This window comes from Camelus bactrianus, chromosome 2, assembly GCF_048773025.1.
Source record: "Camelus bactrianus isolate YW-2024 breed Bactrian camel chromosome 2, ASM4877302v1, whole genome shotgun sequence".
NCBI lineage: Eukaryota > Metazoa > Chordata > Mammalia > Artiodactyla > Camelidae > Camelus > Camelus bactrianus.
The window spans coordinates 52,560,836-52,582,955 of NC_133540.1; the positions used below are offsets into that span (position 1 = coordinate 52,560,836).

General features: G+C 38.3%; 1 protein-coding gene, 1 long non-coding RNA gene and 1 other non-coding gene across 5 annotated transcripts in view; 1 reads left to right on the forward strand and 2 right to left on the reverse strand.

Annotated features, from left to right (window-relative positions):
• Window positions 1-18,993, forward strand: part of PRSS12 (serine protease 12) — a 62,455-nt gene extending 43,462 nt beyond the window's left edge. Inside the window, exons 9-13 of one of the 2 annotated variants that reach the window (XM_074341666.1) lie at window positions 3,521-3,726; window positions 5,631-5,709; window positions 6,411-6,533; window positions 15,870-16,150; window positions 16,712-18,993. In XM_074341666.1, coding sequence (XP_074197767.1) covers window positions 3,521-3,726; window positions 5,631-5,709; window positions 6,411-6,533; window positions 15,870-16,150; window positions 16,712-16,866 — 844 coding nt within the window. In that variant the 3' untranslated portion in view covers window positions 16,867-18,993. Of the gene's footprint in view, window positions 1-3,520; window positions 3,727-5,630; window positions 5,710-6,410; window positions 6,534-15,869; window positions 16,151-16,656 lie in introns of both variants that reach the window. The other variant, XM_074341661.1, reaches the window with a different exon arrangement.
• LOC105067136 (uncharacterized) lies at window positions 10,011-20,352 on the reverse strand. 2 transcript variants are annotated; one of them, XR_012499216.1, is made up of 4 exons: window positions 19,937-20,352; window positions 19,642-19,686; window positions 19,280-19,428; window positions 10,011-10,300 (listed from the first exon to the last, which is right to left on the reverse strand). It is a non-coding gene; the product is annotated as an uncharacterized LOC105067136 (long non-coding RNA). The 2 variants fall into 2 exon arrangements; XR_835118.3 differs by lacking the exon at window positions 10,011-10,300 and having other exon boundaries at window positions 19,194-19,428; window positions 19,937-20,344.
• LOC123616200 (small nucleolar RNA SNORA24) lies at window positions 19,756-19,886 on the reverse strand. The gene has a single exon (XR_006724097.1). It is a non-coding gene; the product is annotated as a small nucleolar RNA SNORA24 (small nucleolar RNA).
• Window positions 20,353-22,120: the final 1,768 nt, after the last annotated feature.

The following is a 22,120-nucleotide window of genomic DNA, read 5'->3' on the forward strand; positions in this document are numbered from 1 at the left end:
ATTTAAACAAAATATTAGCAAATTTAATTCAGCAGTGTATTTAGATAACAATACCACAAACAGAGTCTATTGCAAGTATAGAAGAATGTTTTGAGCTGAGGCATTCAGTAGACGTATTTCAGTGTGTTGTTTATAAATGAAAACAAATACGAGCATCTTAATAATTTTGAAAAGATACAATAAAAATCAGCACTCCATCATCACATCCCTTAGGAAGCTGAGAATAAAATAAAACTACTTTGACTTTATATCACAGACAAACATCAAATAGGAATAAAATAAGTGTACCTGCTATTACTGCAATGACTCAATATTGTCTGGAGCTCCAATTTCATGAATCATTAAGAATTGAGGTATTGGTATTAAAGAGAAAGCCAAAATTGTTATATGAATAATATGATTGTTCACCTAGGAAACCCCAGAGAATCAACTGGAAAGACACTAGAGCTAATGTTTATTAATGTAACAATATAAAATATAAATGTTTTTAAAAAAGCAATAGTGTTCCTATATGTAATGCAGAAAATAAAAAGAAAAAAAATCTCATTTATAGAAGATTCAAAATTAAAAAAAAATTAGGAATAAACTTCACAAGAATTGAGGTCTATGTGAAAAAAAAAACTAAATCTTTCCTAAAGCTAGAAGACTTCGTAAATGATACACCACAACCCTGAATGGGAAGACAAAATAGAAATTAATCTATACATTGAATGAATGCTATCCTCATAGAGATCTTTTGTTTTTCTTGGTGTGTGTGTTGGCTGGGGAGGGTGACTTGACCTCCAAATTCACCTGAAATCAAATTCATGTGATGTTGGCGCAGAAGTAGGCAAAGACATCAATGATGCCAACTACAGCGGTGGTTAACAGTCTCGGTTGTTCATTGAAATCATTTTGGGATTTAAAAAATATTATCCATGTCTAGCCCCACTCCCACTTTACTTGAGGTCGTAATGCTACTTTAATTGACATCAGGTGGGGGTCAGGTTTTGCTTTATTTTAAAAGCTCCCAAGGTAATTCTAACGTGTAGCTAATTACTAAACTATAAAGACCAAGAAATGGCTTGGGTACTTATATGCATGGTAAATAAGTAGATTAAAAAGCCCTTTAAATCAGTAGGAAGAGTTACTGGGACAACTACTTTGGGGACCAAAATAAAGCTAGATCCTTTATTAACACTAAACAGAAATATATACCAGACAGATGAGAACTCTGATAGACAAAGTAAAACAGAAAACACCTTTTTAAAAATTGTTACATTTTAATTATAACATTTCAGATGTATAATTTGCTTTCCAAAGATGTGCCCTGTATTTAACAGTATATATCCAGAACACTAAAAAATGTTTATACCTGTTGAATAAAAATTCCACTTCTGGGAAGAAATCTCAGCTGTCCACCAAGATTTTATATAAGGATGTATATAATTATAAGAAATCTAAAATTTTAAAAGTCAGTGTGCAACAGTAGGGAAATAAATTCTATTTTTTCTACATTAAAGTTTGATGCAGAACCACCTGCATAAGAATCACCTGGGGCTTGTTAAATACTAGATCTAAGACCTACTTAGTTTGAAATCCACTAATTTGTACAAAGAATTTTTTTAACCATTAAAAATTATAATTAGTATTTTCCCCATAAATGTGTACCTAAATATTAGCAGTGGGTTGGGATTTTTTTATACTTTTATTTTGCAAATTTGATAAAATGAGCTTTTATTACCTATAAAGCTATTAAAAGAGTTTTGTATAAAAAAGGATTTACTTTAAGAGTACCTTTAGAGTCACCTGTTGGGGACAGAGATCTTGCATGACCGAGCATTTCTGATGGGTTAAATCTTATTTTTACTTGTAATTATGTCATAGTAGCAGTTACCAATACAGAAGAAATGACAGGGTGTACTTTTGAATTTATTTATTTTTTGTTTTGTTTTTCTTTTGGAGGGGGAGGTAATTAGGTTTACTTACTTATTTACTTTTAGAGGAGGTACTGAGGATTGAACCCAGGCCCTTGTGTATGCTAAGCATGCACTCTACCACTCTCCCATAACGAGGTATATTTTTGAAATGAATGTGCTGCCAACTACAAGCATGTGAGGCCAAGTCTCATTGCTGAAAGGGGATTATTCAAGCAAATTCCTCAGATAATCCATATCAATAAACTACTTTGCCTGAGTTCCTTGCATAACTGTAAGGAAAGTATACTAACCTTATCTTCATTAAGTAGAATCTATTTTGATGTTAGAAGTCTGGTCCAAATTGTCAGTTTTAATAAGACAGTTTCTTTGATTTAAAACTTGTCTTTTGCCTGTTTTTCTATCGGGTTGTTGGTTTTTTTATTTTTTAAATGAAATTTGATAATTATTTGTATATTATATGCTATTCCCCTCTATTAGAGAATGTCTTCACCAGCAAATATATATGTAAATATGTATTGCAAATATACTCATCAACTTTTATATTTGTCTTTTCACTTTCCTTTGGGTGGTTTTTAGCAAAGTGGCATTCTTAATTACATTTTTTTTTGAAATTTATCAGTCTTTTAATTTAAGGTATTCCATCTATGTTTTGTTTAATAAATCTTTCCCTAACTAGGTTATAAGGACAATTTTCCTATAATCCAAATCTTAAAACCTTGCCATTCGTAATTACGCATTAACTGATCAGGAACTGAGTTTCGAATATGGTATTAGTTTGAAATATCTCATTAAAAAGCTTTTGTTTTTAGATATCTAAAGAGAAGCAATATATTATTTTAAAAAACAGAAAAAAAAAGCTTTTACCAAAAGTAAATAATTTATTAATGATTTCTGGTTTTCTCTTCCTCAGTTAAAAATTTTACTTTTTTACTTCTAAAACAGGCTTTAAGTAAGTAATTACTTCTAAGAGAGTATTACGCTCTGCAAGGGAGTAGAAAATTTTGAGACAATTTTTTTCCTGCTTAAACTAGGGTTCAAGACTACATGAATTTTTTGTTTGTTTCTTATTTTTCTGTTTAAACATTTTTTATTAAAATTTTTTATTGAAGTGTAGTCAGTTTACAATGTTGTATTAATTTCTGATGTACAGCATAGTGATTGAATTGTAACACATATATTTTCCTTTTCATATTCTTTTTCATTATAGACTATTACAAGGTACTGAATATAGTTCTCTGTGCTGTACAGTGGGACCTTGCTGGTTCATCTATTTTATATACAGTATCTGCAAATCCTGAACTCCCAATTTATCCCTCCACCCCCTCTTACTGTGACTTTTTCACATGCCATTAAATATGACATTCTAAGCAGAAGCTAAGATGTAATCAAGAGGCTGTGGGGTATGAAAACAAAGAATGTGTAGTTGTTATCTCTCTTTAGCTTTTCTTGACAGTCATGAAATAAATGTTTTTTTAAGCACATATAGATATAATTTCAATGTATAAAAGTTAAGAAATAATAGAATGAGAATATATGCTGTGATTTATTCAAATGTATGATTGACTTGGTTCTCCACATCCTCAAGAATGCTCTGTTTCCAGGGGTCCTGCCAGAGCGAGGACCATGGCTTATTTTGGGGAAGGAAAAGGACCCATCCATGTGGATAATGTGAAGTGCACAGGAAATGAGAGGTCCCTGGCTGACTGTATCAAACAAGATATCGGAAGACACAACTGCCGCCACAGTGAAGATGCAGGAGTTATTTGTGATTATTTTGGCAAGAAAGCATCAGGTAACAATAATAAAGGTAAGCCTTCTGGGGCCTCTACAAGTCAAAGAACATTAATCCTCACTTTATTATTATAAACAGTATTTTGATAACAAATATCCCCTTTCGTAAGAATATATTCAGACCCTTGTTCCTCCTGCTGGTTATTTAGAGGCAGTGGCTCTTGACAAAAACTTGCCTGGGTGAGACTTACAGGGAGAGCAGGGTTCAGGGCAAAGAGTGAATTTACAGGATTTTGTAATCTCTGGGATTGCCCCCTTTTGACATTTTCAGTCATTTCTAAACCTTCCATCTTTGAATATAATAAAACTGTCAAACTTTTTAGTATCCTTGAAGATTCAGAATTGATATTTATTTACATCATGAAAAGAAAGAAAGTAATGAAAATTTAAAGATGAATCATAGAAAGGCACTTCTGCTCTTATTAGTATCATAAACAACAGGGATAATTTTTAAAATTCATTGCAAAAGAAATTATTTTTTGTAGGTTTTATTCTCAGATTTTATAAGGAAAATGAGAAGTAATCTTGGATATAATATAGTAATGAATGTTTCATACTTATATAAATAGTGGAGTTAAAAGCAATGAGTTCAATTTTTATAAAACAAATAAATACTGCTTTAAACGAAAAGGGAAAAAACTAGCTATTTGGAAAAGTCTATGGTTATATTTTACGAAAAGAACAATCACTTATGTGGATTGAAAGTTCACAATTTTGATATATAAGATTTTCTTAAAATCAAATGCATCTATATCTGAGCATTCTTTTTCTGTCATCTTTTAACAACCATTAAAGACAATGCAATAAATAAGTTGGATGTTGTTAATATGATTCTTCACCATCTGAGTGTCTTTTGAGTGTAGAGAAGAATACTTCCAACCCTTTATGCTTTCTGCTTTGTTTTATATTTAAATATTTATATGTATATTAAATAGCTATATAATAAATTTGACTTTGTAAGTCAGTTTTTTCTAAGTATTGATTGTAACTTAATTTATTAAATGTCCTTCAATAATTTAAACTACAGTCACAAAGTGAGCATAACTAATTTTTTGGGCTATGTAAAATTCCTTAAGCAGTAGAGAAACATAAAGATTCAATCATTGTACATTTTTTTTTTACCGTATTTCTATGTTAACCTATTTTAAAGTATGAAATGCCGAGTTTATTCTCACATTATTAATACACTTGTTTTCCTAGAGTTGTAGCAATACGTGATATCTTTCCATGGTCCTAATGTTTCCATTTGTCAAATAAAAAGATTTCATCTTAGACCAGCTGAATTACTGAATTGGCTTATTAACTCGTTGATTTTGGGTGGAGGCTTAACACCTAGTAACTTCTATGAAGTGATTCAAACTCAAGCCATTGGTTATTGGTCATCTGCCTTAAATACAGTCTGCCACTTACACTGGCTTAGTCAAGCCTTTCCATATATCAATATGCTCTATGAGTAAATGTAAATTTATCTCAGAATTCCACCCTGGGAATATACTCTGCTCCTCTGAGTTACATTTGTTTATGGCTTGGAAGAGTGCTGTCTGTGAATTCAGAGCGTCATTGCCTCTGGTAGCCCTCTTGTTTTGTTTTGCATTTCTGAACTCCTGGACAGTCTGTATAATCAGCAGAGGAGGAGGTGTGGGTACCCACAAGGATGATGTACTGGACGGGGCCCCACCATTCAGCAGCCTGTTAAACCTCTTCAGAGCTGATTGTGGAAAACCTCAGAAAGTTCCTTGTCTACTTGCAGGTCATCATTACCTTGGTTAAATGAAAAAACCAGTTTTAATTTTTTTTGTAAGGATTTGAAGAGAGAAGGCATTTTAAACTTGAGGAAGAAGTAACAGGGGATTGTGTTGCTTGTCTTTACCCCACTGTGAGCAGTATGCAAGTTTGATTAAAAACCTCTTTCTGCTTCAGAGTCCCTGTTGTCTGTTTGTGGTTTGAGATTATTGCATCGTCGGCAGAAGCGGATCATTGGTGGGAAAAATTCTTTAAGGTAAAATCTTCTTCAGAGGAGATTTTCTGTATTACAGTTATTCATATACATACCAGGTTATGAACTGGGGGGCTTTCTACTATTAAATAAGGTATTTTACTTATTTTATTTCCTAAATTAAATACAGATTACACTGATAATTTCACCATCCTTGGCTTATGTTTGCTTTATATAGACCCTGTTCTTCAAATCACTGTTCCCTGATTTATGAGATGGATGGGTTGCTGAAAAGTTGTGTGTCAGAAACAAACTAATTTAACAGGATGTCTGAAAAAAATGTTTAAGTACAAAATTCATTTAGTTTAGAATGTAGTTCTCTTGGACTTGACTTATTTTAATGTAATTTTTAATTTATTGAATTTACTAATGGAAAACAAGCACTTTGCTTATTAAATACTTCTTCAGGCTGCTTAGGTGAGGTTGAGTGAGGAGGGAAGATCTGCTTCAAACCATGAAATATCAAGAAGACAGAAATTGTCTCCAAGGAGGTCGAAGATGGGTGGGGTGCATACAGATGCTATAAGCAAATCTTCCGGGGGGTCTGCTCAAAGTTGTAGGGGCATCCTTCTCAAAGCAGGAAGGGGTCCTGCACCCTTGAGTTCTTTTTATACTCCTTTCCTCCCACCTGCAAGCCTTCCGAGTCATTGTTTTAGTGGATGCTTTTCTGCCTTTTACTGATGTGTGGCTTCCTTTTGGCTTAGGGGTGGTTGGCCTTGGCAAGTGTCCCTGCGGCTGAGGTCATCCCATGCAGATGGCAGGCTGCTCTGCGGGGCCACGCTCCTGAGTAGCTGCTGGGTCCTTACGGCAGCACACTGCTTCAAGAGGTACGTGCCCACCTTTCCAGACGACTCAGTTTGGCTCTTATTTACCAGTTCTTCCAGCCCCTTCCTGCGCTCCAGCATGATAGACACTTGGGGTGTCAAAGCCAGGCTATAGGCTTTTCTGTCTGTGCCGGCCACACTGTGGGAACGAGGGAGGGAACAGAAGGAGCCACGAGAGCTCTTGGGAGGCCACTTGGGACCCTGGTGTTAAAGCAAAGTCTAGATTTAGGGAGAAGAGAAGATAGGTTTTTGGAGGAGAGGCTATGTTAGTGCTTCCTCCCAAGAGCATATCTGAGGATGAAATCACCTCCTCCCAGAATCAGAAGAGACCTCAGGTGATTTGATTATGAATGCTGAAGAATCGGGAGTTGAATTTTAGTGTTTTGATTTTTAGTGTTTTGATTTGAGTTTTGCATCCTTTAAATCTTCTTGATGTTTTAGATTTCTCTGTTCATACCTTCTAGAGAGTCAGGTTGCATCTTGAGTATTTCCGTTTGCCCCAAACATTTTATTAGTCCAGTCTGAAGTCTTCCTGGTTCAGAGGGGATGCCACGCAGAGAAAGTGTGTCAGTTACACAGCTCCTAGTGGCATCACCTGCTCTAGAATCTGCTGTCCTTTCTCCTGTACTGTCATTTTTTGTGGGCCCTGGCTAATGGCCACTTCCTCAGCTTGAATTTAAAAATATATACCAGTGCTTGGGAAATATTGATAATTATTGAAGCTATCTATCAAATGGAGAGAACTGTGCTCCATTCTGGGTGCCGTCCATGAAAAAGTGACGAGATGCACCAAGGAAGGCAAGCAGAAAGGAGAGATTGTGTGGAACCAGATTAAATTCACTACCTGTTGCTTCAAATACCACAGATGCTAATGGGACGATAATTTTTGTTTTAACATAGGAAAGAAGTCTGTTGTTTACTTTTTATTTCTTTAGCATTGGGACAGTTCAAAGATGGAATGGGCTATATGTGGGAGGAAGAGTGGGCTCTGTTATGGGGTCTGTTCAGGCAGAGAGGCTGCATGTAGATAACGTGTAATGTTGAGCACGTGGTGAGGAAGCATGAAGCGTAGTTGAGGGATGGCAGGTATTAGTTAGGACAGTGGACCTGGAATTTGTGTAGTGGACTTGCACTAAAGAGGAAAGGAGAGATCTGGAATGCCAGGGTAGTGAATCTTTGTTTCCTTTCCTAGGCCTTGGGAAACCACTAAAGGTTTTTGAGCCTTGAACTATGATCAAAGAGGAGTTTTAGGAGATGAGTCATTTGGAGATGTAGGGGATAGATCTGAGGGGGGAAAGCAAGGTCATTAATTTAGGGGTCTGTGAACGAGCTTCAAATTATATGAAAAATATTTGCATGCATGCTTATATGCCTTTTCCTGGAGCGACTCAAAGTGATCCACGTTACCAAGCAATTAAGACTCACTGTGGGAGGAATAGGAGGGAGACTGGGTATAAGGCTGTTGCAATAATGATGAAAGGTAGAAAAGAGAAGGAGGGAAGGAAGGGAGAGACACTGATAGAAATCATAGGACTTGGTACTGGGTAACCAGAGCCTTGGATCCGGCCATCAAGACCTAGGTTGCAGTGCTAGTTCCTCCAACTGGTAATTGTTTAACTTTGTGGAAGTTATTTTAACATCTTGGAGCCTCAGCTTTCTCATTGGTAGAGTGAAGGCAATAATGTTCCACAGAGAGGAACAAATGATTTGCAAAGTATGTGGAAGTATTTTATAAACTGTAACATTCAAAACAAATGTTGGGGTTCAAAAAAAGGAATCAAATATTACTATTAGCAAAGATAGGGAATGCAGGATGATTTTATTCCACCTACTAGTGGGTACGAATAAGGTAGGAAACTGCAGAGAAACAGAAGCCTGTCTTGGGCTTAGAATTTTTGTGAAATAATTCAGTACATTCAATTTAGATTATCTTCCTCTTGTTCAAGACTCCTTGTCTTTCGAGTAATTCTTTCCCTTCTAAAAGTTAGAGACTTAGGGGTTCAAGGCTTAAAGTATTAAAGTAAGGAAATTGCCCAAGAACTCCACTTGAGGTTGAAAACTTTGATCTGACTTTTGAGTTAAGGTCTTTTTTTTTTTTAAAGGTGCATTTTTGGGTTTGCTTGTTTACATGTCATTATTCCTCCCTTGTCCAGCTCCTTCTAGATTATTGCTTAAAGTCAGTAATCGTCTCATTTGTGTTTGCAAACCAAGTGTCTAGTATCTTACTTGGCACATAGTAGACCCTCCTAAATGGTTGCTGCATGATTAGAGTGCGGGCTCAGTTGCCAGATAGTGGATATATTTAAGAATGTTGAACTCTGCAGAGGATGGTGGTATTTGAAACCTAGCTCAACAGATAACTCCTTCCATATGTCATTCTGAATTTCTTACCATTGTCTGCACAGTACAAAATACAGACAGTTGATTAAAAAGCAGAGAGCAGATGATGATATGCAGCGTTTTGGTGTGCTTTGGATAGAGTGCGAGACTTTTTTAATGTGAGTAGGGAGATAATTGTTTTCCAGGTATGTTATATACCCATCTGACTTAGTCTGTAACCTTTACCAGATTTCATAGACTTGTTTTGAAGTGCCTAAGTAGGCTACAACTCACATCTTTATTGCAGTAAGTTTATTGAAAGCCATAAAGACAGTTAGTTACCAGTGATTAGAACAAGCTCCAAATTTTGTCTTCTGGGTTCAGGGACTTTAGATTAAAACAACCCTCCTTTAATCAATCATCAGAAACTCTGGAATTTGCAAAACTAGATAGATTTCCTCTGGAACTGTAGACACTGTAGTGCAGAAGCAGTGAAGTCAGGTTCTGAGAGGTTACCTTTCTTTTAGATTTCTCGGGAGTCTAACTTAAGGCCCACTGGTAGGGGATTTAGATTTCATATTTTGAAATTAGCTCTCTCACTCCCTTTTTCTTTCTATTTGTATGTCTACTGCTTTAACTACTGGACTTCAATGCATACAATAGTTTCTTGTTCATCGGGATTGCTTTGGTGCCTAATTCTTGCAGCGATGATACAGACCAGTCCTCCTGAACAGCCATTTCTGAATAATAAGGTGTAGATTCCTGTCACCCTCTGTGTTGTTTTAGTCTGTGGGATAACAATTTTTTAGGTTTATTTGTTTTCCCTTTGTAGAGTAGTCACTCTTTTATGTAATCCTATCAGAATAATGTAGGTATGACAGCCTGGGGAGGATGAGATCAGAACACAGTTGGTCACACCCACTGTCTTGTTACAGTCATCGTCTATAGAGTACTCTCTTTCTAGGATGAGGGTACTTTATTGGAAGGCTCACGGAGTTCTAGGAATCCAGCTCTATGTTCATAGCTTTCATATACTCCGAGGTGTCCAAAGCATTCTTTTATGCCAACTTTTTTTTTTTTTTAACTTTAGGGCTAAACTTTAATAGAATGTGAAAGTTTGAACTATTACACATTAAACAAACAAAACCTAAAAATGACTGATTGGTTCAAAACGGTTTTATGGAAAAACTAATCTGTAACAAAAACTTGGCATTGAGTGTAAAGGCTCCACTGTTGGAGCAAAGCCTACAGAGGTTCCCAGGGGATAGGGCAGGGCAGGAGAGGGGACCAGACATTTACAATAGCAGGCATTTTCTCTTCCTCTTCTTGACGGGAGGTGGGCAGCAAACCTCTCGAAAGCTTCATCAAACACTGTCTTGGGGCCTCGCTGCATGAGTGCCGAGCCCTCCAGGTTTTTTTACAGCACCGATCTCCTTGGCCATGGCTGAACCCTGCGGGTAGGTGATGGGGTTAGTTTCTTCTCCTTCAGTTTCTCAGTCGTGCTTTTAGCATCCCTAAATTCAGGCTTCATCCCCACCAGGATGATAGGAGTGTTGGGACAGTGGTGTCACACTTCAGGATACCACTCTGCATAACCATTTTCAAATGTTGTAGGACCCAGAAGAGAAAAGCAAGTTAAGAAAACATCTGTGGGTAGGAGAAGGGACACAGTCAGTCATTGTCTTCTTGTCCAGCTGTGTCCCATAAGCCTGGGTTCTCCGGCTTTCCATTTACCATAACATTGGCAGACTAGTTGTCAAAGACAGTGGGAATATATTCTCCAGGAAATGGTAGAGGTAGAGGTAGTTGGTGAATCACCATTTAAAGGCCTTCTCCCTCATTTTTCACATTTTTCTTAGTGTTAATGTAATACAGACTTTGGAATACAATATCTCATTGGCAATTTGAGGTGGAAACTTGGATAAATTTTTTTTTTTTTTGTAGTTGCTCTGTAAATCTTGCACAATATAAATTGCTCACTTTGGCTATTTTCTACTCTAAATCATGACTACAAGTACCATAAAATGACCCTCTCTCTATGGTGGTAGGGCAATATAATTCACAGAAAAATTCCTGAATGTTAAACTAATTTCTTTTAATTGCTTATTCTAATAACAAACACCATTTTGGAGGGCATAATGTACCTGAAACAAGGACTCTTTTATTTCTGTAATTCTTCTGCAAATTTGGTCAAGAATATAGTTTTACCTAATTTTATCTTTTTGACTTTTAGCCTAGAAACACCAGAGCAGCTGGAAATTGTCAGAGACTGTTCCTCTTAAAATTGGAAATATCTAGATTATTAGACATTATAATTAGAAGGATGAGCCACAGAGGTAATGGGACTTACTTTTTAAGAACAAAATGTGCCAGGTAATCTACATATGTTGCACCATGACCTGGTAGATGGTAGAGTTCTTCGGAACATGGTCTTCGGTGATTTATGCATCATGACACCACTCATGCTAAAATCATTTCCCAAACACACACTACATATATATAATGTACAGTGCAAGGTTCTGCAGAGGTCACTGCTCCCTAAGCAACTGGAACCACTTACACAAGCAATTTCAGTCAACTGCTTTTTGAGTTTCATCCAGGCAACAGAGAAAAACAGATTCTAGTTGTAGCAGATGTGCACTGGCTGATGTAAAATACTGTCTTTTTGTAGAGATGAATCTATGTAGAGAAATCATATAGAGATAATGACCCTGCACCTGAATTAACTCTTCTATTTTTAATTCTAGAAATGTTTTGTTGTTGTTTATTTTAACTCTAAACTCTCAGAGAAGTTAGGATAGTGGATTTTACTAACTGCTGTGTCTCAAATCCTCCTTGCTCAACCTTGTCTGGGAATTTCATCCAATTTTTATCTGAGGGGGAGTTGAAGGCATTTCAGCAAAGCAAACAACTGAATGGTATGTCAGCCAGAACCTGAAATGTTTGTTTTAGAAGAATTTTTGAATATAATAAAGGCTATCAAAACAACACAAGCTCAACTAGAAAGACCCTAAAATACATTGAAAAAGAGGATTCCTTGATATGTTTTCCTGAGAACCCTAGAACCTTAGTAAGTGCTTTCAAGTCCACAGCCATACGGGGAACCTCACCCAAAGTCTTATCCTTGAAGTGAATAATCACACCCACTAGGAGAGGTGACACTAGAAGACAAATACTTGGTTAGCAAACTCATCCTGTCTTGCTCTTCAAATTCCAAGCGTAAATCTAGTCTGAGAACAACTGGAGTGAAAGGATTGTGGGAATCACTGCTTAGGTTTAGCTGGTCCATTTCCTTAACTCCGGACAACTTTAAAAGTCTAGATACTAATAAGGAAGTTCATTTGACAAGAATGGTGCATTTTTCTTTCTTGTCAGGCAAATATTTTACTTTTATTCTCAGTTTAATATCAACTTCTGATTGGTGGGCATATTAATATGGGGGTATACTAAAAAAATAACTGCTGAAATCTGCTTGATCTGAGAATGCAGTATATGTATGGAATGTGTATGGTGTTTGCATTTTTACAATCTATTTGTAGTCTCTCAGGATGCTCACTTCACCCTGTGAAATTCCAGGCATGACGGGGCAGGAGTTATGCCCGTGCCTTTGAGTCTTTGGTTCAGTGGTTCTCAAGCCTGACTGTGAATTTGAATCACCTATGGCCCTACGTCAGCCCTATTAATTTAATACTCTCAGAGTTTGTGTGGCTTGGACATTTGTACCCTTAAAAGTAGTACAGGTGATTCTGATGAACAGCCAGCATTGTTGAGAACGTTAGATCTCTATGGGGACTTTTTTTTTTTTTAAATACAAACTTTTGTGATGGTGTTGTTATAACTTGGTGAGGAAGTGTCTTTTAGTTAAGTTAGGGATGAGAGTGTATGTATGTGGACATACATGTCTTCCAAAAGAAGTCATCTAATATACATTCCTTAGGAGCTTTCTCTGTGCCAAGCAGTTTGCTTGGTGCTGAGGATACAAAAGTGAGGACAACACAGTCCTTACACTGGAGGAGCATTTAAGTGGGGAGACCTGACATCTTAACAAGTCCTAGAAACTTTTATAAATGCTATGACGGTGCTACTGGGAGTGTCCAAAAGAAGGACTGGCCAGTGTTCAGGCACGGCAGGAAGAGCCTCCCAGGAGATCAAAGAGACTTAAAAAATAAAATCAGTTTTTGCCAGATTAGGAAGGGGGTGGTAATACTGCCAATAGTTTGAATAAGGACAGGTTTGTGAGACACTTCTTCAAGCCACTAAAATGACATAAAATGACAGGAGCACAGAGACCAGGGTGGTATCAGAGAGGTGGACAAGGGCCATTCTTCGATGGATTTGTATATCATTTAAGGAGTTCAAACTTTAAGGATGGCTTGAAAAAGTTAAACCTTGAAGAAGCAAGGCCATTGAGCAGACTGTTACAGTAATCCAAGCATGAAGTGACATATTAAGGCAAGATTGTCCAAGACTTTAAAACTGGCATATTTAAGAAAATAAATTTCATTGCTGTGGTAACGTCCTATTTCTTTGTTCACTGGCTAAAGACCCAATATTTAGATAATGTAGGAAATATTTATACAGCCAGTTTAGATGCAAGGATTATTTTAGCTAAATGTCACAGCTTTTTCAAAGAATGGAAAATATTTTTGCAGTAAACCTTTTTTTTTTTTTAGCTAAACAGTAATGTAATATCTCCAAGGATATAAAAAGTTAACATATAAAGGGAACGTCTCATAACTCAAGCTTAGTTATAAGCAATCTAAGAGTCTGCATTAAAGAAACATAATAAAATAGGATGCCCAGCTAATGCCAAACTATTTCTCTAGGCCAGTGCTGTCTAGTAGAAATATGATGTGAGCCACAAATACAAATCATGTATGTTAACTGTAAATTTTCTAGTAGCTACCTTAAAAGATAAAAAAAACCAAATGGATGAAATTAATTTTAATGATATATTTAACTCAGTATATCCAAAATGTTATCATTGCAAAATATAATATAGAAATTGAGGTATTTGATATTCTTATCTGTTTAGTTATCTATAAAATATATTTTATATTCTTTTTTCATACTGAGTATTCAAAACTGTGTGTAGTTAAGAAAATCACTTTTTATGTTGCAGTGTTGCCAGAGCCCCACATAGGGCTGTTAGAACTTACAACTTCCAGTAATATTATAGGAGTAAATGAAAGGTTTTATTTAGACTAGGCAGTCACTAGAAAATTTCAGCTTTTGAATACCACTTCTCTAAATTCACATTCAAGTACAGGCCTTATATCCAGTAGAAGACACTGAAGTTTTGATTAAAAAAAAATTAAGATGAGAGCTGTTACATGTATGTTTGTCCCTTTCAACAGTCGGATGCTAGCAGAAAGTAGGTGGTGAGTTGATGAAAACAGAGTCGGAGTTTTGGCAGATAAAAGGAAGGACTAAGTGTTTGCAAAACAGTGATTGTGGACTCCAAGCCTGGTAAGAAGGGTGTGAGAGTGAGATTGAAATGGAACAACTGGTGGGGTGGAAAGACTGAAGTCCAATGAGGCTGAAGAACCGTAGAGTTGAAAACTGTAAAGATAAGAGGTAGTCAGTCAAGTTTGAGATGCTTGAAATTGAGACTTTATAGATTTGTAGTATTTGCTGAATATTAGCTCTAGGTGGGGGGCTGAATGAATACACTCCCTGTAGCTCAGGAAGTTAGGGAGCTGAAAGGGAGAAGTGTTGGGAATTAAGTCATTGAGAATGTTTTAAGTAGTGGTAGAGTGGGCTTGCTCCCTTAGCAAGGGGCTGTACTCTTCAGGGAGAAAGAGGAAGTGATCAGGAGGTGGGCTGCATTATGCATTCTAGGTTGGTGGTTCTCAGCTGGGGACAATTTGCATCCTACGGGACATCTGTCAATGTCTGGAGACATGTTTGGGGTGTGTGTGTGTGTATGCGAGTGTGCACGCTACTGGCATCTAGTGGATAGAGGCCAGGGATGCTTCTAAACATCCTGCAGTGCACCAGACAGTCCCCTACCACCAAGAGTAATCTGGTTTCTGATGTCAGTAGTGCTGAGGTTGAGAAACTGCTCTAGGCAGATGTATCAGAATCAAGGTATATTGGTTGAAAAACTGGCTGAGAACTCTCAGTTAAGTAAATATTGTGTTGCTATTTTAATTGAATAGTTCCCATGGAGAAAAGACACATACATTAAAAATATACATTCATCCATTCATTCATTCACTAAATCAACAAATGTGTGCTGCATTCCTGCGTAACTGGCATCACCATTCTAGGTATTTAAGAACAAGAAATACAATAAATAGTAAGTTAGGTAGTTTGTTAGAAAGTAGTGTTTTAAAAAAAAGTTAAAGTAGATCAGATTAAGGATATTGGGAATACTGGGGAATGGTAGGATAAACAAGGGTGGGTTGCAATTTCAAATGAGTGTCAAAGTAGGGCTCGTGGAGGTGATGTCCCAACGAAGATTTAAGGGATGAAAACACATTGGGAATATATGTTTCCCTGAAGATAGAGTTTTGGTTTGCATTCAGTTCACAGGAAAGGGGAGTCAGGTGGATTGTGCTAAGTGCTTTGTGGGGGATACAGTTAGATCAGACGTGGTTTCTGCCCTCATGGAACTTCATGATGAACTAACAACCTTGGAAATGACAGAAAAATGACGACAGCAAATACAGGGTAATTTTGCCCTGTATTTGTTCCTGTTTTGATCCTTTTTCATGGTGGGGAAATGACAGGTTAATGATTACCCTTTACTTTTCATTCATTTTCCACATTTGCTGCTTCTCAGAAAAGAATTAGACAGTAGGTAACCTGGATTAGTGAAATGAAGGAAAAAAAAGATGACAGTGGGTTTAGAGGATGAGGCCGAGAGCAGAGAAATGGAAAGAAAGGTTAAACTTATAAAAGGGGTTAATGATTTGGAAGAGAGCCTTCCAAGTATCTCTGTTAACCTTCCTGGCTGACAGTGACCGATTTTCAGCCTCTGAAACAAGCCTCCCGTTTGCTCTTTCTGCCCCTCAGGTACGGCAACAGCACTAGGAACTATGCTGTCCGGGTTGGGGATTATCATACTCTGGTGCCAGAGGAGTTTGAAGAAGAGATCGGAGTTCAGCAGATTGTGATTCACCGGGCGTATCGACCGGACAGCAGTGACTACGACATCGCCCTGGTTAGATTGCAAGGACCAGAAGAGCAGTGTGCCAGGTTCAGCAGCCACGTTTTGCCGGCCTGTTTGCCACTCTGGAGAGAGAGGCCACAGAAAACAGCCTCCAATTGTTACATAACAGGATGGGGAGACACAGGTAACATAAATAACACAAAGGAACAAAGATCTGGGCACCTTTCAGTGTCCTGGGTTATCCACATATTTGGGTGTCCAATGGATAGCAAAATCTTAAAGGGATTTAGGCTTAGTTTGGAAATTCTGCCTAGTGAGATGCATACATGGAATTTGGATTTGTATCCTGAGGGTACTGTGGTTCCCATTAGAACTCAGGCCCTACCCCTACCAGCAGCCTGGCTGTCACATTTTAAAAAGGTTTCCCAGATGACTTTGATGTAGCTATCCCAACAAAGGAGCTTTGGGTTTTTTGGTAATGGAGCTCTTTATCGAACTAAATCTTATGGAGAATTCCTAAATAATGAATAGACAAAAGCAGAGCTGCTGAGGTTTAAGTGGAGGAATCCAACCCACTTGGGTTTTCTCCTTCACAACCCCCCACCATCCCTGAGCAGGAGTATAGTGTTCAGCTCACGTGTGTCAGGCAACTTCAGCTGGAATCTGATTCACTTTATTGTGTCTGTATAGGACGAGCCTACTCAAGAACTCTACAACAAGCAGCCATCCCCTTACTTCCGAAGAGGTTTTGCGCACACCGTTATAAGGGCCGGTTCACAGGAAGGATGCTCTGTGCTGGAAACCTCCATGAACACAAACGCGTGGACAGCTGCCAGGGAGACAGCGGAGGACCACTCATGTGTGAACGTTCAGGAGAGAGCTGGGTTGTGTATGGGGTGACCTCCTGGGGGTATGGCTGTGGAGTCAAGGACTCCCCTGGTGTTTACACAAAAGTGTCAGCCTTTGTACCTTGGATAAAAAGTGTCACCAAACTGTAAATCCTTCAAGGAAACCTCAGTAATATTTGAAGAGTCTGTTGGAGAGTTTTCAACATTAGCAGTCAGAGATACCAACTAATGGGAACTGAGCTCCATGTCTGTGTTGTGATAAGTTATGTACCCTTTGCTGCTTTTGAGAATTTGTGAACATTTTGGTTACAGATACCTCAGTGTAGTACCAATTACCCTGAAAGTAGCATTGTTGCCTACACAAATTAGTTTCAAAGGAGACTAAACCCATTATTCTCATTTGAGTCTTGTCTCTGTCTCTTTCTCAGCATCTCCCACACATTATTGTATACTGATTGTACAGTAAGGCTGTTTTTACATCTGTGAATTGAGAACTCCTTCATAATGGAATCGATATATATTCATATTAAGAGCTCACATTTGATTAAAAAAATACTCTTACTACACTCAAAATAAGAGGGACTGTTTTCCTGTTTAATTTTTGAGCTCAGTTTTTTTTTCAAGAGGCTGACAAGAAATCTACACACTGGGTTTCTCTAGCCTTTGTCAAGTGAGGAAATCAAGGGCCAAAAAGGTAAAGGAATTCCATTATAAACCTAGACTAGAACAGGATCAGTGTCACAAAACATTCCTGAATGAAACCCTTGTACCAAGCACTATAGCAAACAGAGAACATTCTAGCCACCTTCTATGTTGCTGGTAAAATTTAGAAAAATTCTGTTAACAAGATAAAAGAATAATGCCTTCAAGTTGTTAAATACACAGCCTAACTTACCCACCTTATTTGCCAGCATCATTTGCTGATTACTTTTAATCACTTCAAATTTTATAGCTTCGTAAAGCAAGTATTTCCTTAGCAGCTGCCATTTTCCAGACTATGATATAAGAGTGCCATCTATTGCAACTTTCGGGTAACTGACTTCAACCTGCAGATTTCCCAAGACTATTCTGGTACAGTCCCATCTAATAAAAATACACCTTTAAAAATGTTTTACCTGCCTGGATAGTGGGGAAAGCTCTAAAATAACTTAATTCATATAATGCGCTAGGCAATGCATTGGGTGGCTATGTACCTCATTGACAATTTGCCAAGATTTTATACTACCCCTGGTTTGCAAAAGCTTAAGAGGTCAAGGTGAGGCAGCTGATGGAAGGCTTTGAATCCAAACTCCGGAACAGGAAGGAGCCCCAATGCCGACAGCGGTGTTCCCCCAACTCCCTCACAACAGTTCTGTCCTAAGGGAAATTGTGCACCTCTACAGGGCCATTCTTGGTAGCAGTGCAGTCTGCCCAAATATAGAAGATAAGCCCCTTGGGATACTTGAGTAATCCTCCTCAGAGGTGAGAATGATTGCTAGTATCTTATGTCCGTCCCAAAATCCCAGATAATTTCAAACAATTTTTGTATATCCAAATTATAGATGCGTAAAAATAGGTGAAGAGGTGAGTGCAAACTAACATTAAGACGGGTTACACAATCCTCTTAAATGGCTAATCCACCATGGAGGAACTTCACCTCTTTCCTTTCTGCAAATTGTGTCCTTTTTGTAAATTTATAGCTTTATAAAAAACTGGTGCTAACCTAAAAGTGCTTTATAGGTTACCTGTTACAGAACTGCAATACTATGCCAGGTAAAATAGCATGAAAATGTTTGTAAAAGCTCATGAATCTGATTAAGGATAAACTTTAAGAATTTGCATCTAGACTTATTGAGGGGTGCACACTTGCACAAGAGCTTGGGAAAAATGTGCAATACAAGTGAGAAAATTTATTTTATTGAGTCTTTCTCATGGGCCACCCTTCTAATTAAATTACAGTGCTGGTATAGGCAATGTTCATATTGAAATGTTAACTAGACCCAAGATTGGCAAACTTAAAGGACAGGTAATTAACAGGCAGCCTGCAGTTTGCTCAACCTTAAAGTAGAATACTGGTCCGTAAAATATGCCTTCATTATAGCCAATTTTTTCTTGTGAAATATTTAAGTGTGACTTTTAAAGATACTAGTGTTCAGTGAACATTTGTGTAAATAAAATGCATAGCTTTTCACCTTGCATAGTTCCCTTAATTGTCTGTGTGGTATAAAATGACTGTGCTCTCTCCCTTAGGGGTAAGGTTTTTATGTGTAAGTGTTTTCCCCTAATGCTGAAATACCTTACAACAATATTCATGCTACTTCCAGAGTAGAACAGAAGGTAGTCTGTCCACTATTTCTAACTATCTTTGCACTTATTAATCATTCAGTCAGGGAACACTGATTATCTGTACAAATCAAGCATTTTTTTATTTAGTTATGACAAGGAAGCACTCATTTATTCTACACTTTAAATACCATATTACTTACAAATAATATTCAGGACTATACTGAAAATAGTTTCCAGAACATTACTCGCCACACTTGATCCCCAAGCTGCTGAGATTTAAAATCGTTTGGCAGTGCACCGCAGGATGCTAAATAAGACTTCACCCATGCTGTTTTGGATTTCTTGATACCTGCAAAAGAAAAACCAGCTTTGTAAAACTGTTTTGTGTACTTAACTCACGGTGCTGAGATCTTAGCAGCTATTTCAGTTACCTTCTATTTAGTTGGACATTTACTCTTTCAAATTACAAAATGGGCCAATTTTGGCCTTTCAAATCCTTTAGCACTACGGGTTTCAGGTTAGCTAAGAAATATGAACAGAAAAAAATAAAAAGGGAACGTACCTTGTTATGTCTTCCATCTCTCACAGGAACAATTAGTTCAGGTTCCTAGAAACATGTGAACAACAGTTAGATGTATGCCCAATAATCCAGCAACCTCCAGGTTTTAAAAGTGAAGAATGTTACTTGTGCAAGTCAGAATCTGATACCAATTAAATGGTGACAGCTTTGCCAATAAACAAGAATATGCTCTTCCATGGCTAGGAAGGGAGACTGCCACAGCTGACAGGTCCCAAAGACACATGGAGATCCATAATCCCAGGAACTATCAGCAAGCACAAATGCAGATACTACTCACCACCTGGATCAAACTGGCGGGTCATCAGGGCACGGTGTTACTATTAAATAGTGGCGGAGGAGATTCAAGATGGTCACATGACACCGACAGCAGAGCTAACGACTTCTACACCAGAGGCATCAGCTGCATTTAACCCTTGCCCGAGGGCCCACGGCCCACGCGCGCTAGGCTTCCGACTCAGCTCCCCGGGCTGCACGTGGCTGCCGAGCGAACTAAGGGACGTCTCAGTCTACTCAGGCTTTCCAAAACTGACCTCGACCTACCACTACAAGATTGCTGAATCTCCTGCATCTTAAACTAAGACAAAAAGTTCCGTCCCAAGTATTTTAGCGCACAAAACAAGAACGCGTACCTTAACCTAAACTAGACGCTCTCCGGCTGTAAAAGACCGAGCCCTTCTGCACACGCTCTCTTATAGAGCTGATGACGCTATTCCGGGGAAGCGCCGCGAGGAGCGCGGCCAACGCGCTTTCTCTCTCCGCCCCGCCTCCCCAACCCCAAGCTCGCCGCGTCCCACCCACATCTGTGGGCCACTGCCTTCCTGGTGGCCCCGCCCCTTCCTCCGCCTCTTCACCTCCCCCGCCTATCCTCTTGCTCTGTGCTGCTCACCTGGCCTCCGATTCCGACGCATGCGCACACAGAGCCGCCAGAAAGTTCTCGCGAGACCAGGAAATCCTCACGAGGGCGGGCGCCCGCTGACTGAAGAAAGTGGAACGGGTGTGCTGTTTCCTGTTTACTTCGGGGTAGTTACCTTAGAGGTCACCATTGTTACCGAAACACCAGGTTCGATAGTTCTCTGCTTCTTACCCTTTTGGTAGGTTAATTTATATGGAACTAGCTGTTTTTTTTTTTTTTTGCCTCTCTGCTAAAAAACTCCGTATCCTTCGTCTTCCTTTGAAATTGCTGTTCTGAAGCGCAGGTGTCCAATGGTCTGCAGTCAGTTTTTGTTTTATTTTATTTTTTTTTGTTTATTTTTGGTTTGGGGGAGTCTAGTCTCTTAGGGAAAGCCTCGCCGACTTTTGTAAACACAAGAATAGGAAAAGGAAAGGATGTTAGACCCGACGAGTGTGTGGGAGACCCATTTCCGTGCGTCTGTACGCTTTTCCGTGTTGCCCTGTGATCCCAGTTTGTGGTCGGCGGGTAGCCGCTCCTGAGCTTCCGTCGGCTCTTGAAAGCCAGCGCCTGCCTGCTCTTACCTCCCCTGCCGTGCGTTTCTCAGAGTGCAGTTAAAGAAATGGTAGCGCTGCCGCTTGTGAAGGGGAATTACAGATGTGTAGGAACATTTTTAGCCTTAGGCATGTGCTCATTAAATGCCACTTCTTTTATTTTTTACTTTACCATTTTATTTTCCTCCGGTGTGAAAACAAAAAAAGAGGATCTGGGTAACACTTTTATTTAGTGGACCATTTGGGGCACTACGTTGCAGCAGTTGTAAGGGGTAATGTTTTCAAGAGGTCTGGTGAATAAAGTGCTACAGTAGAGATCCACGAAGCTTCATAGAATCACTACATACTTTTCTGGTGGAAAGAATTTAATTAGTAAGGGCAAAAGTTGCTGTTATGGTTAGGGTTGGAATGGACAAGTTTGTGGGACAAATTTTAATTTGATAGCATTAAAGCTTTTTCTAAGGCTGACCTTATCTTACCATATCTTACTTTTTCTTACTTCACCTTACTTCACTGTCTTCATCTAACTAGTGAATGGAAAGGACTATTCAGTAACAAGGCTTAAATACCAAATCACTGTGAGAAGTTTTGCCAAATTAGATTTTATTTAGAATCTCTAACTGACCATCTGTGTTATTTTGCTGAGGCTGGTATACAAAATACCACAGAGTGACTGGCTTAGACAACAAATTTATTTTCTCACTGTTCTGAAGATTAGAAGTCTAAGATCAAGCTGCCTATAGTTTTGTTTCTTTAGAGAACTCTCCTTGGCCTGTGGATGACCCTGTTTCTTCACATCCTCTTCCCTCCGTGTCTTTCTTTATCTTAATACCTTCTAATAAGGACACCAGTCATATTAGTTTAGAGCCTGTCCTAATGACCTCATTTAACCTTAATTATCTTTTTAAAGACCTTGTCTCCAAATATAGTCATATTATCAGTACTGGGGTTTAGGACTTCATAATAAATTTTGGGGGACTCAATTGCAGCTCATACCAGCCACTTATCCCAAGCTATT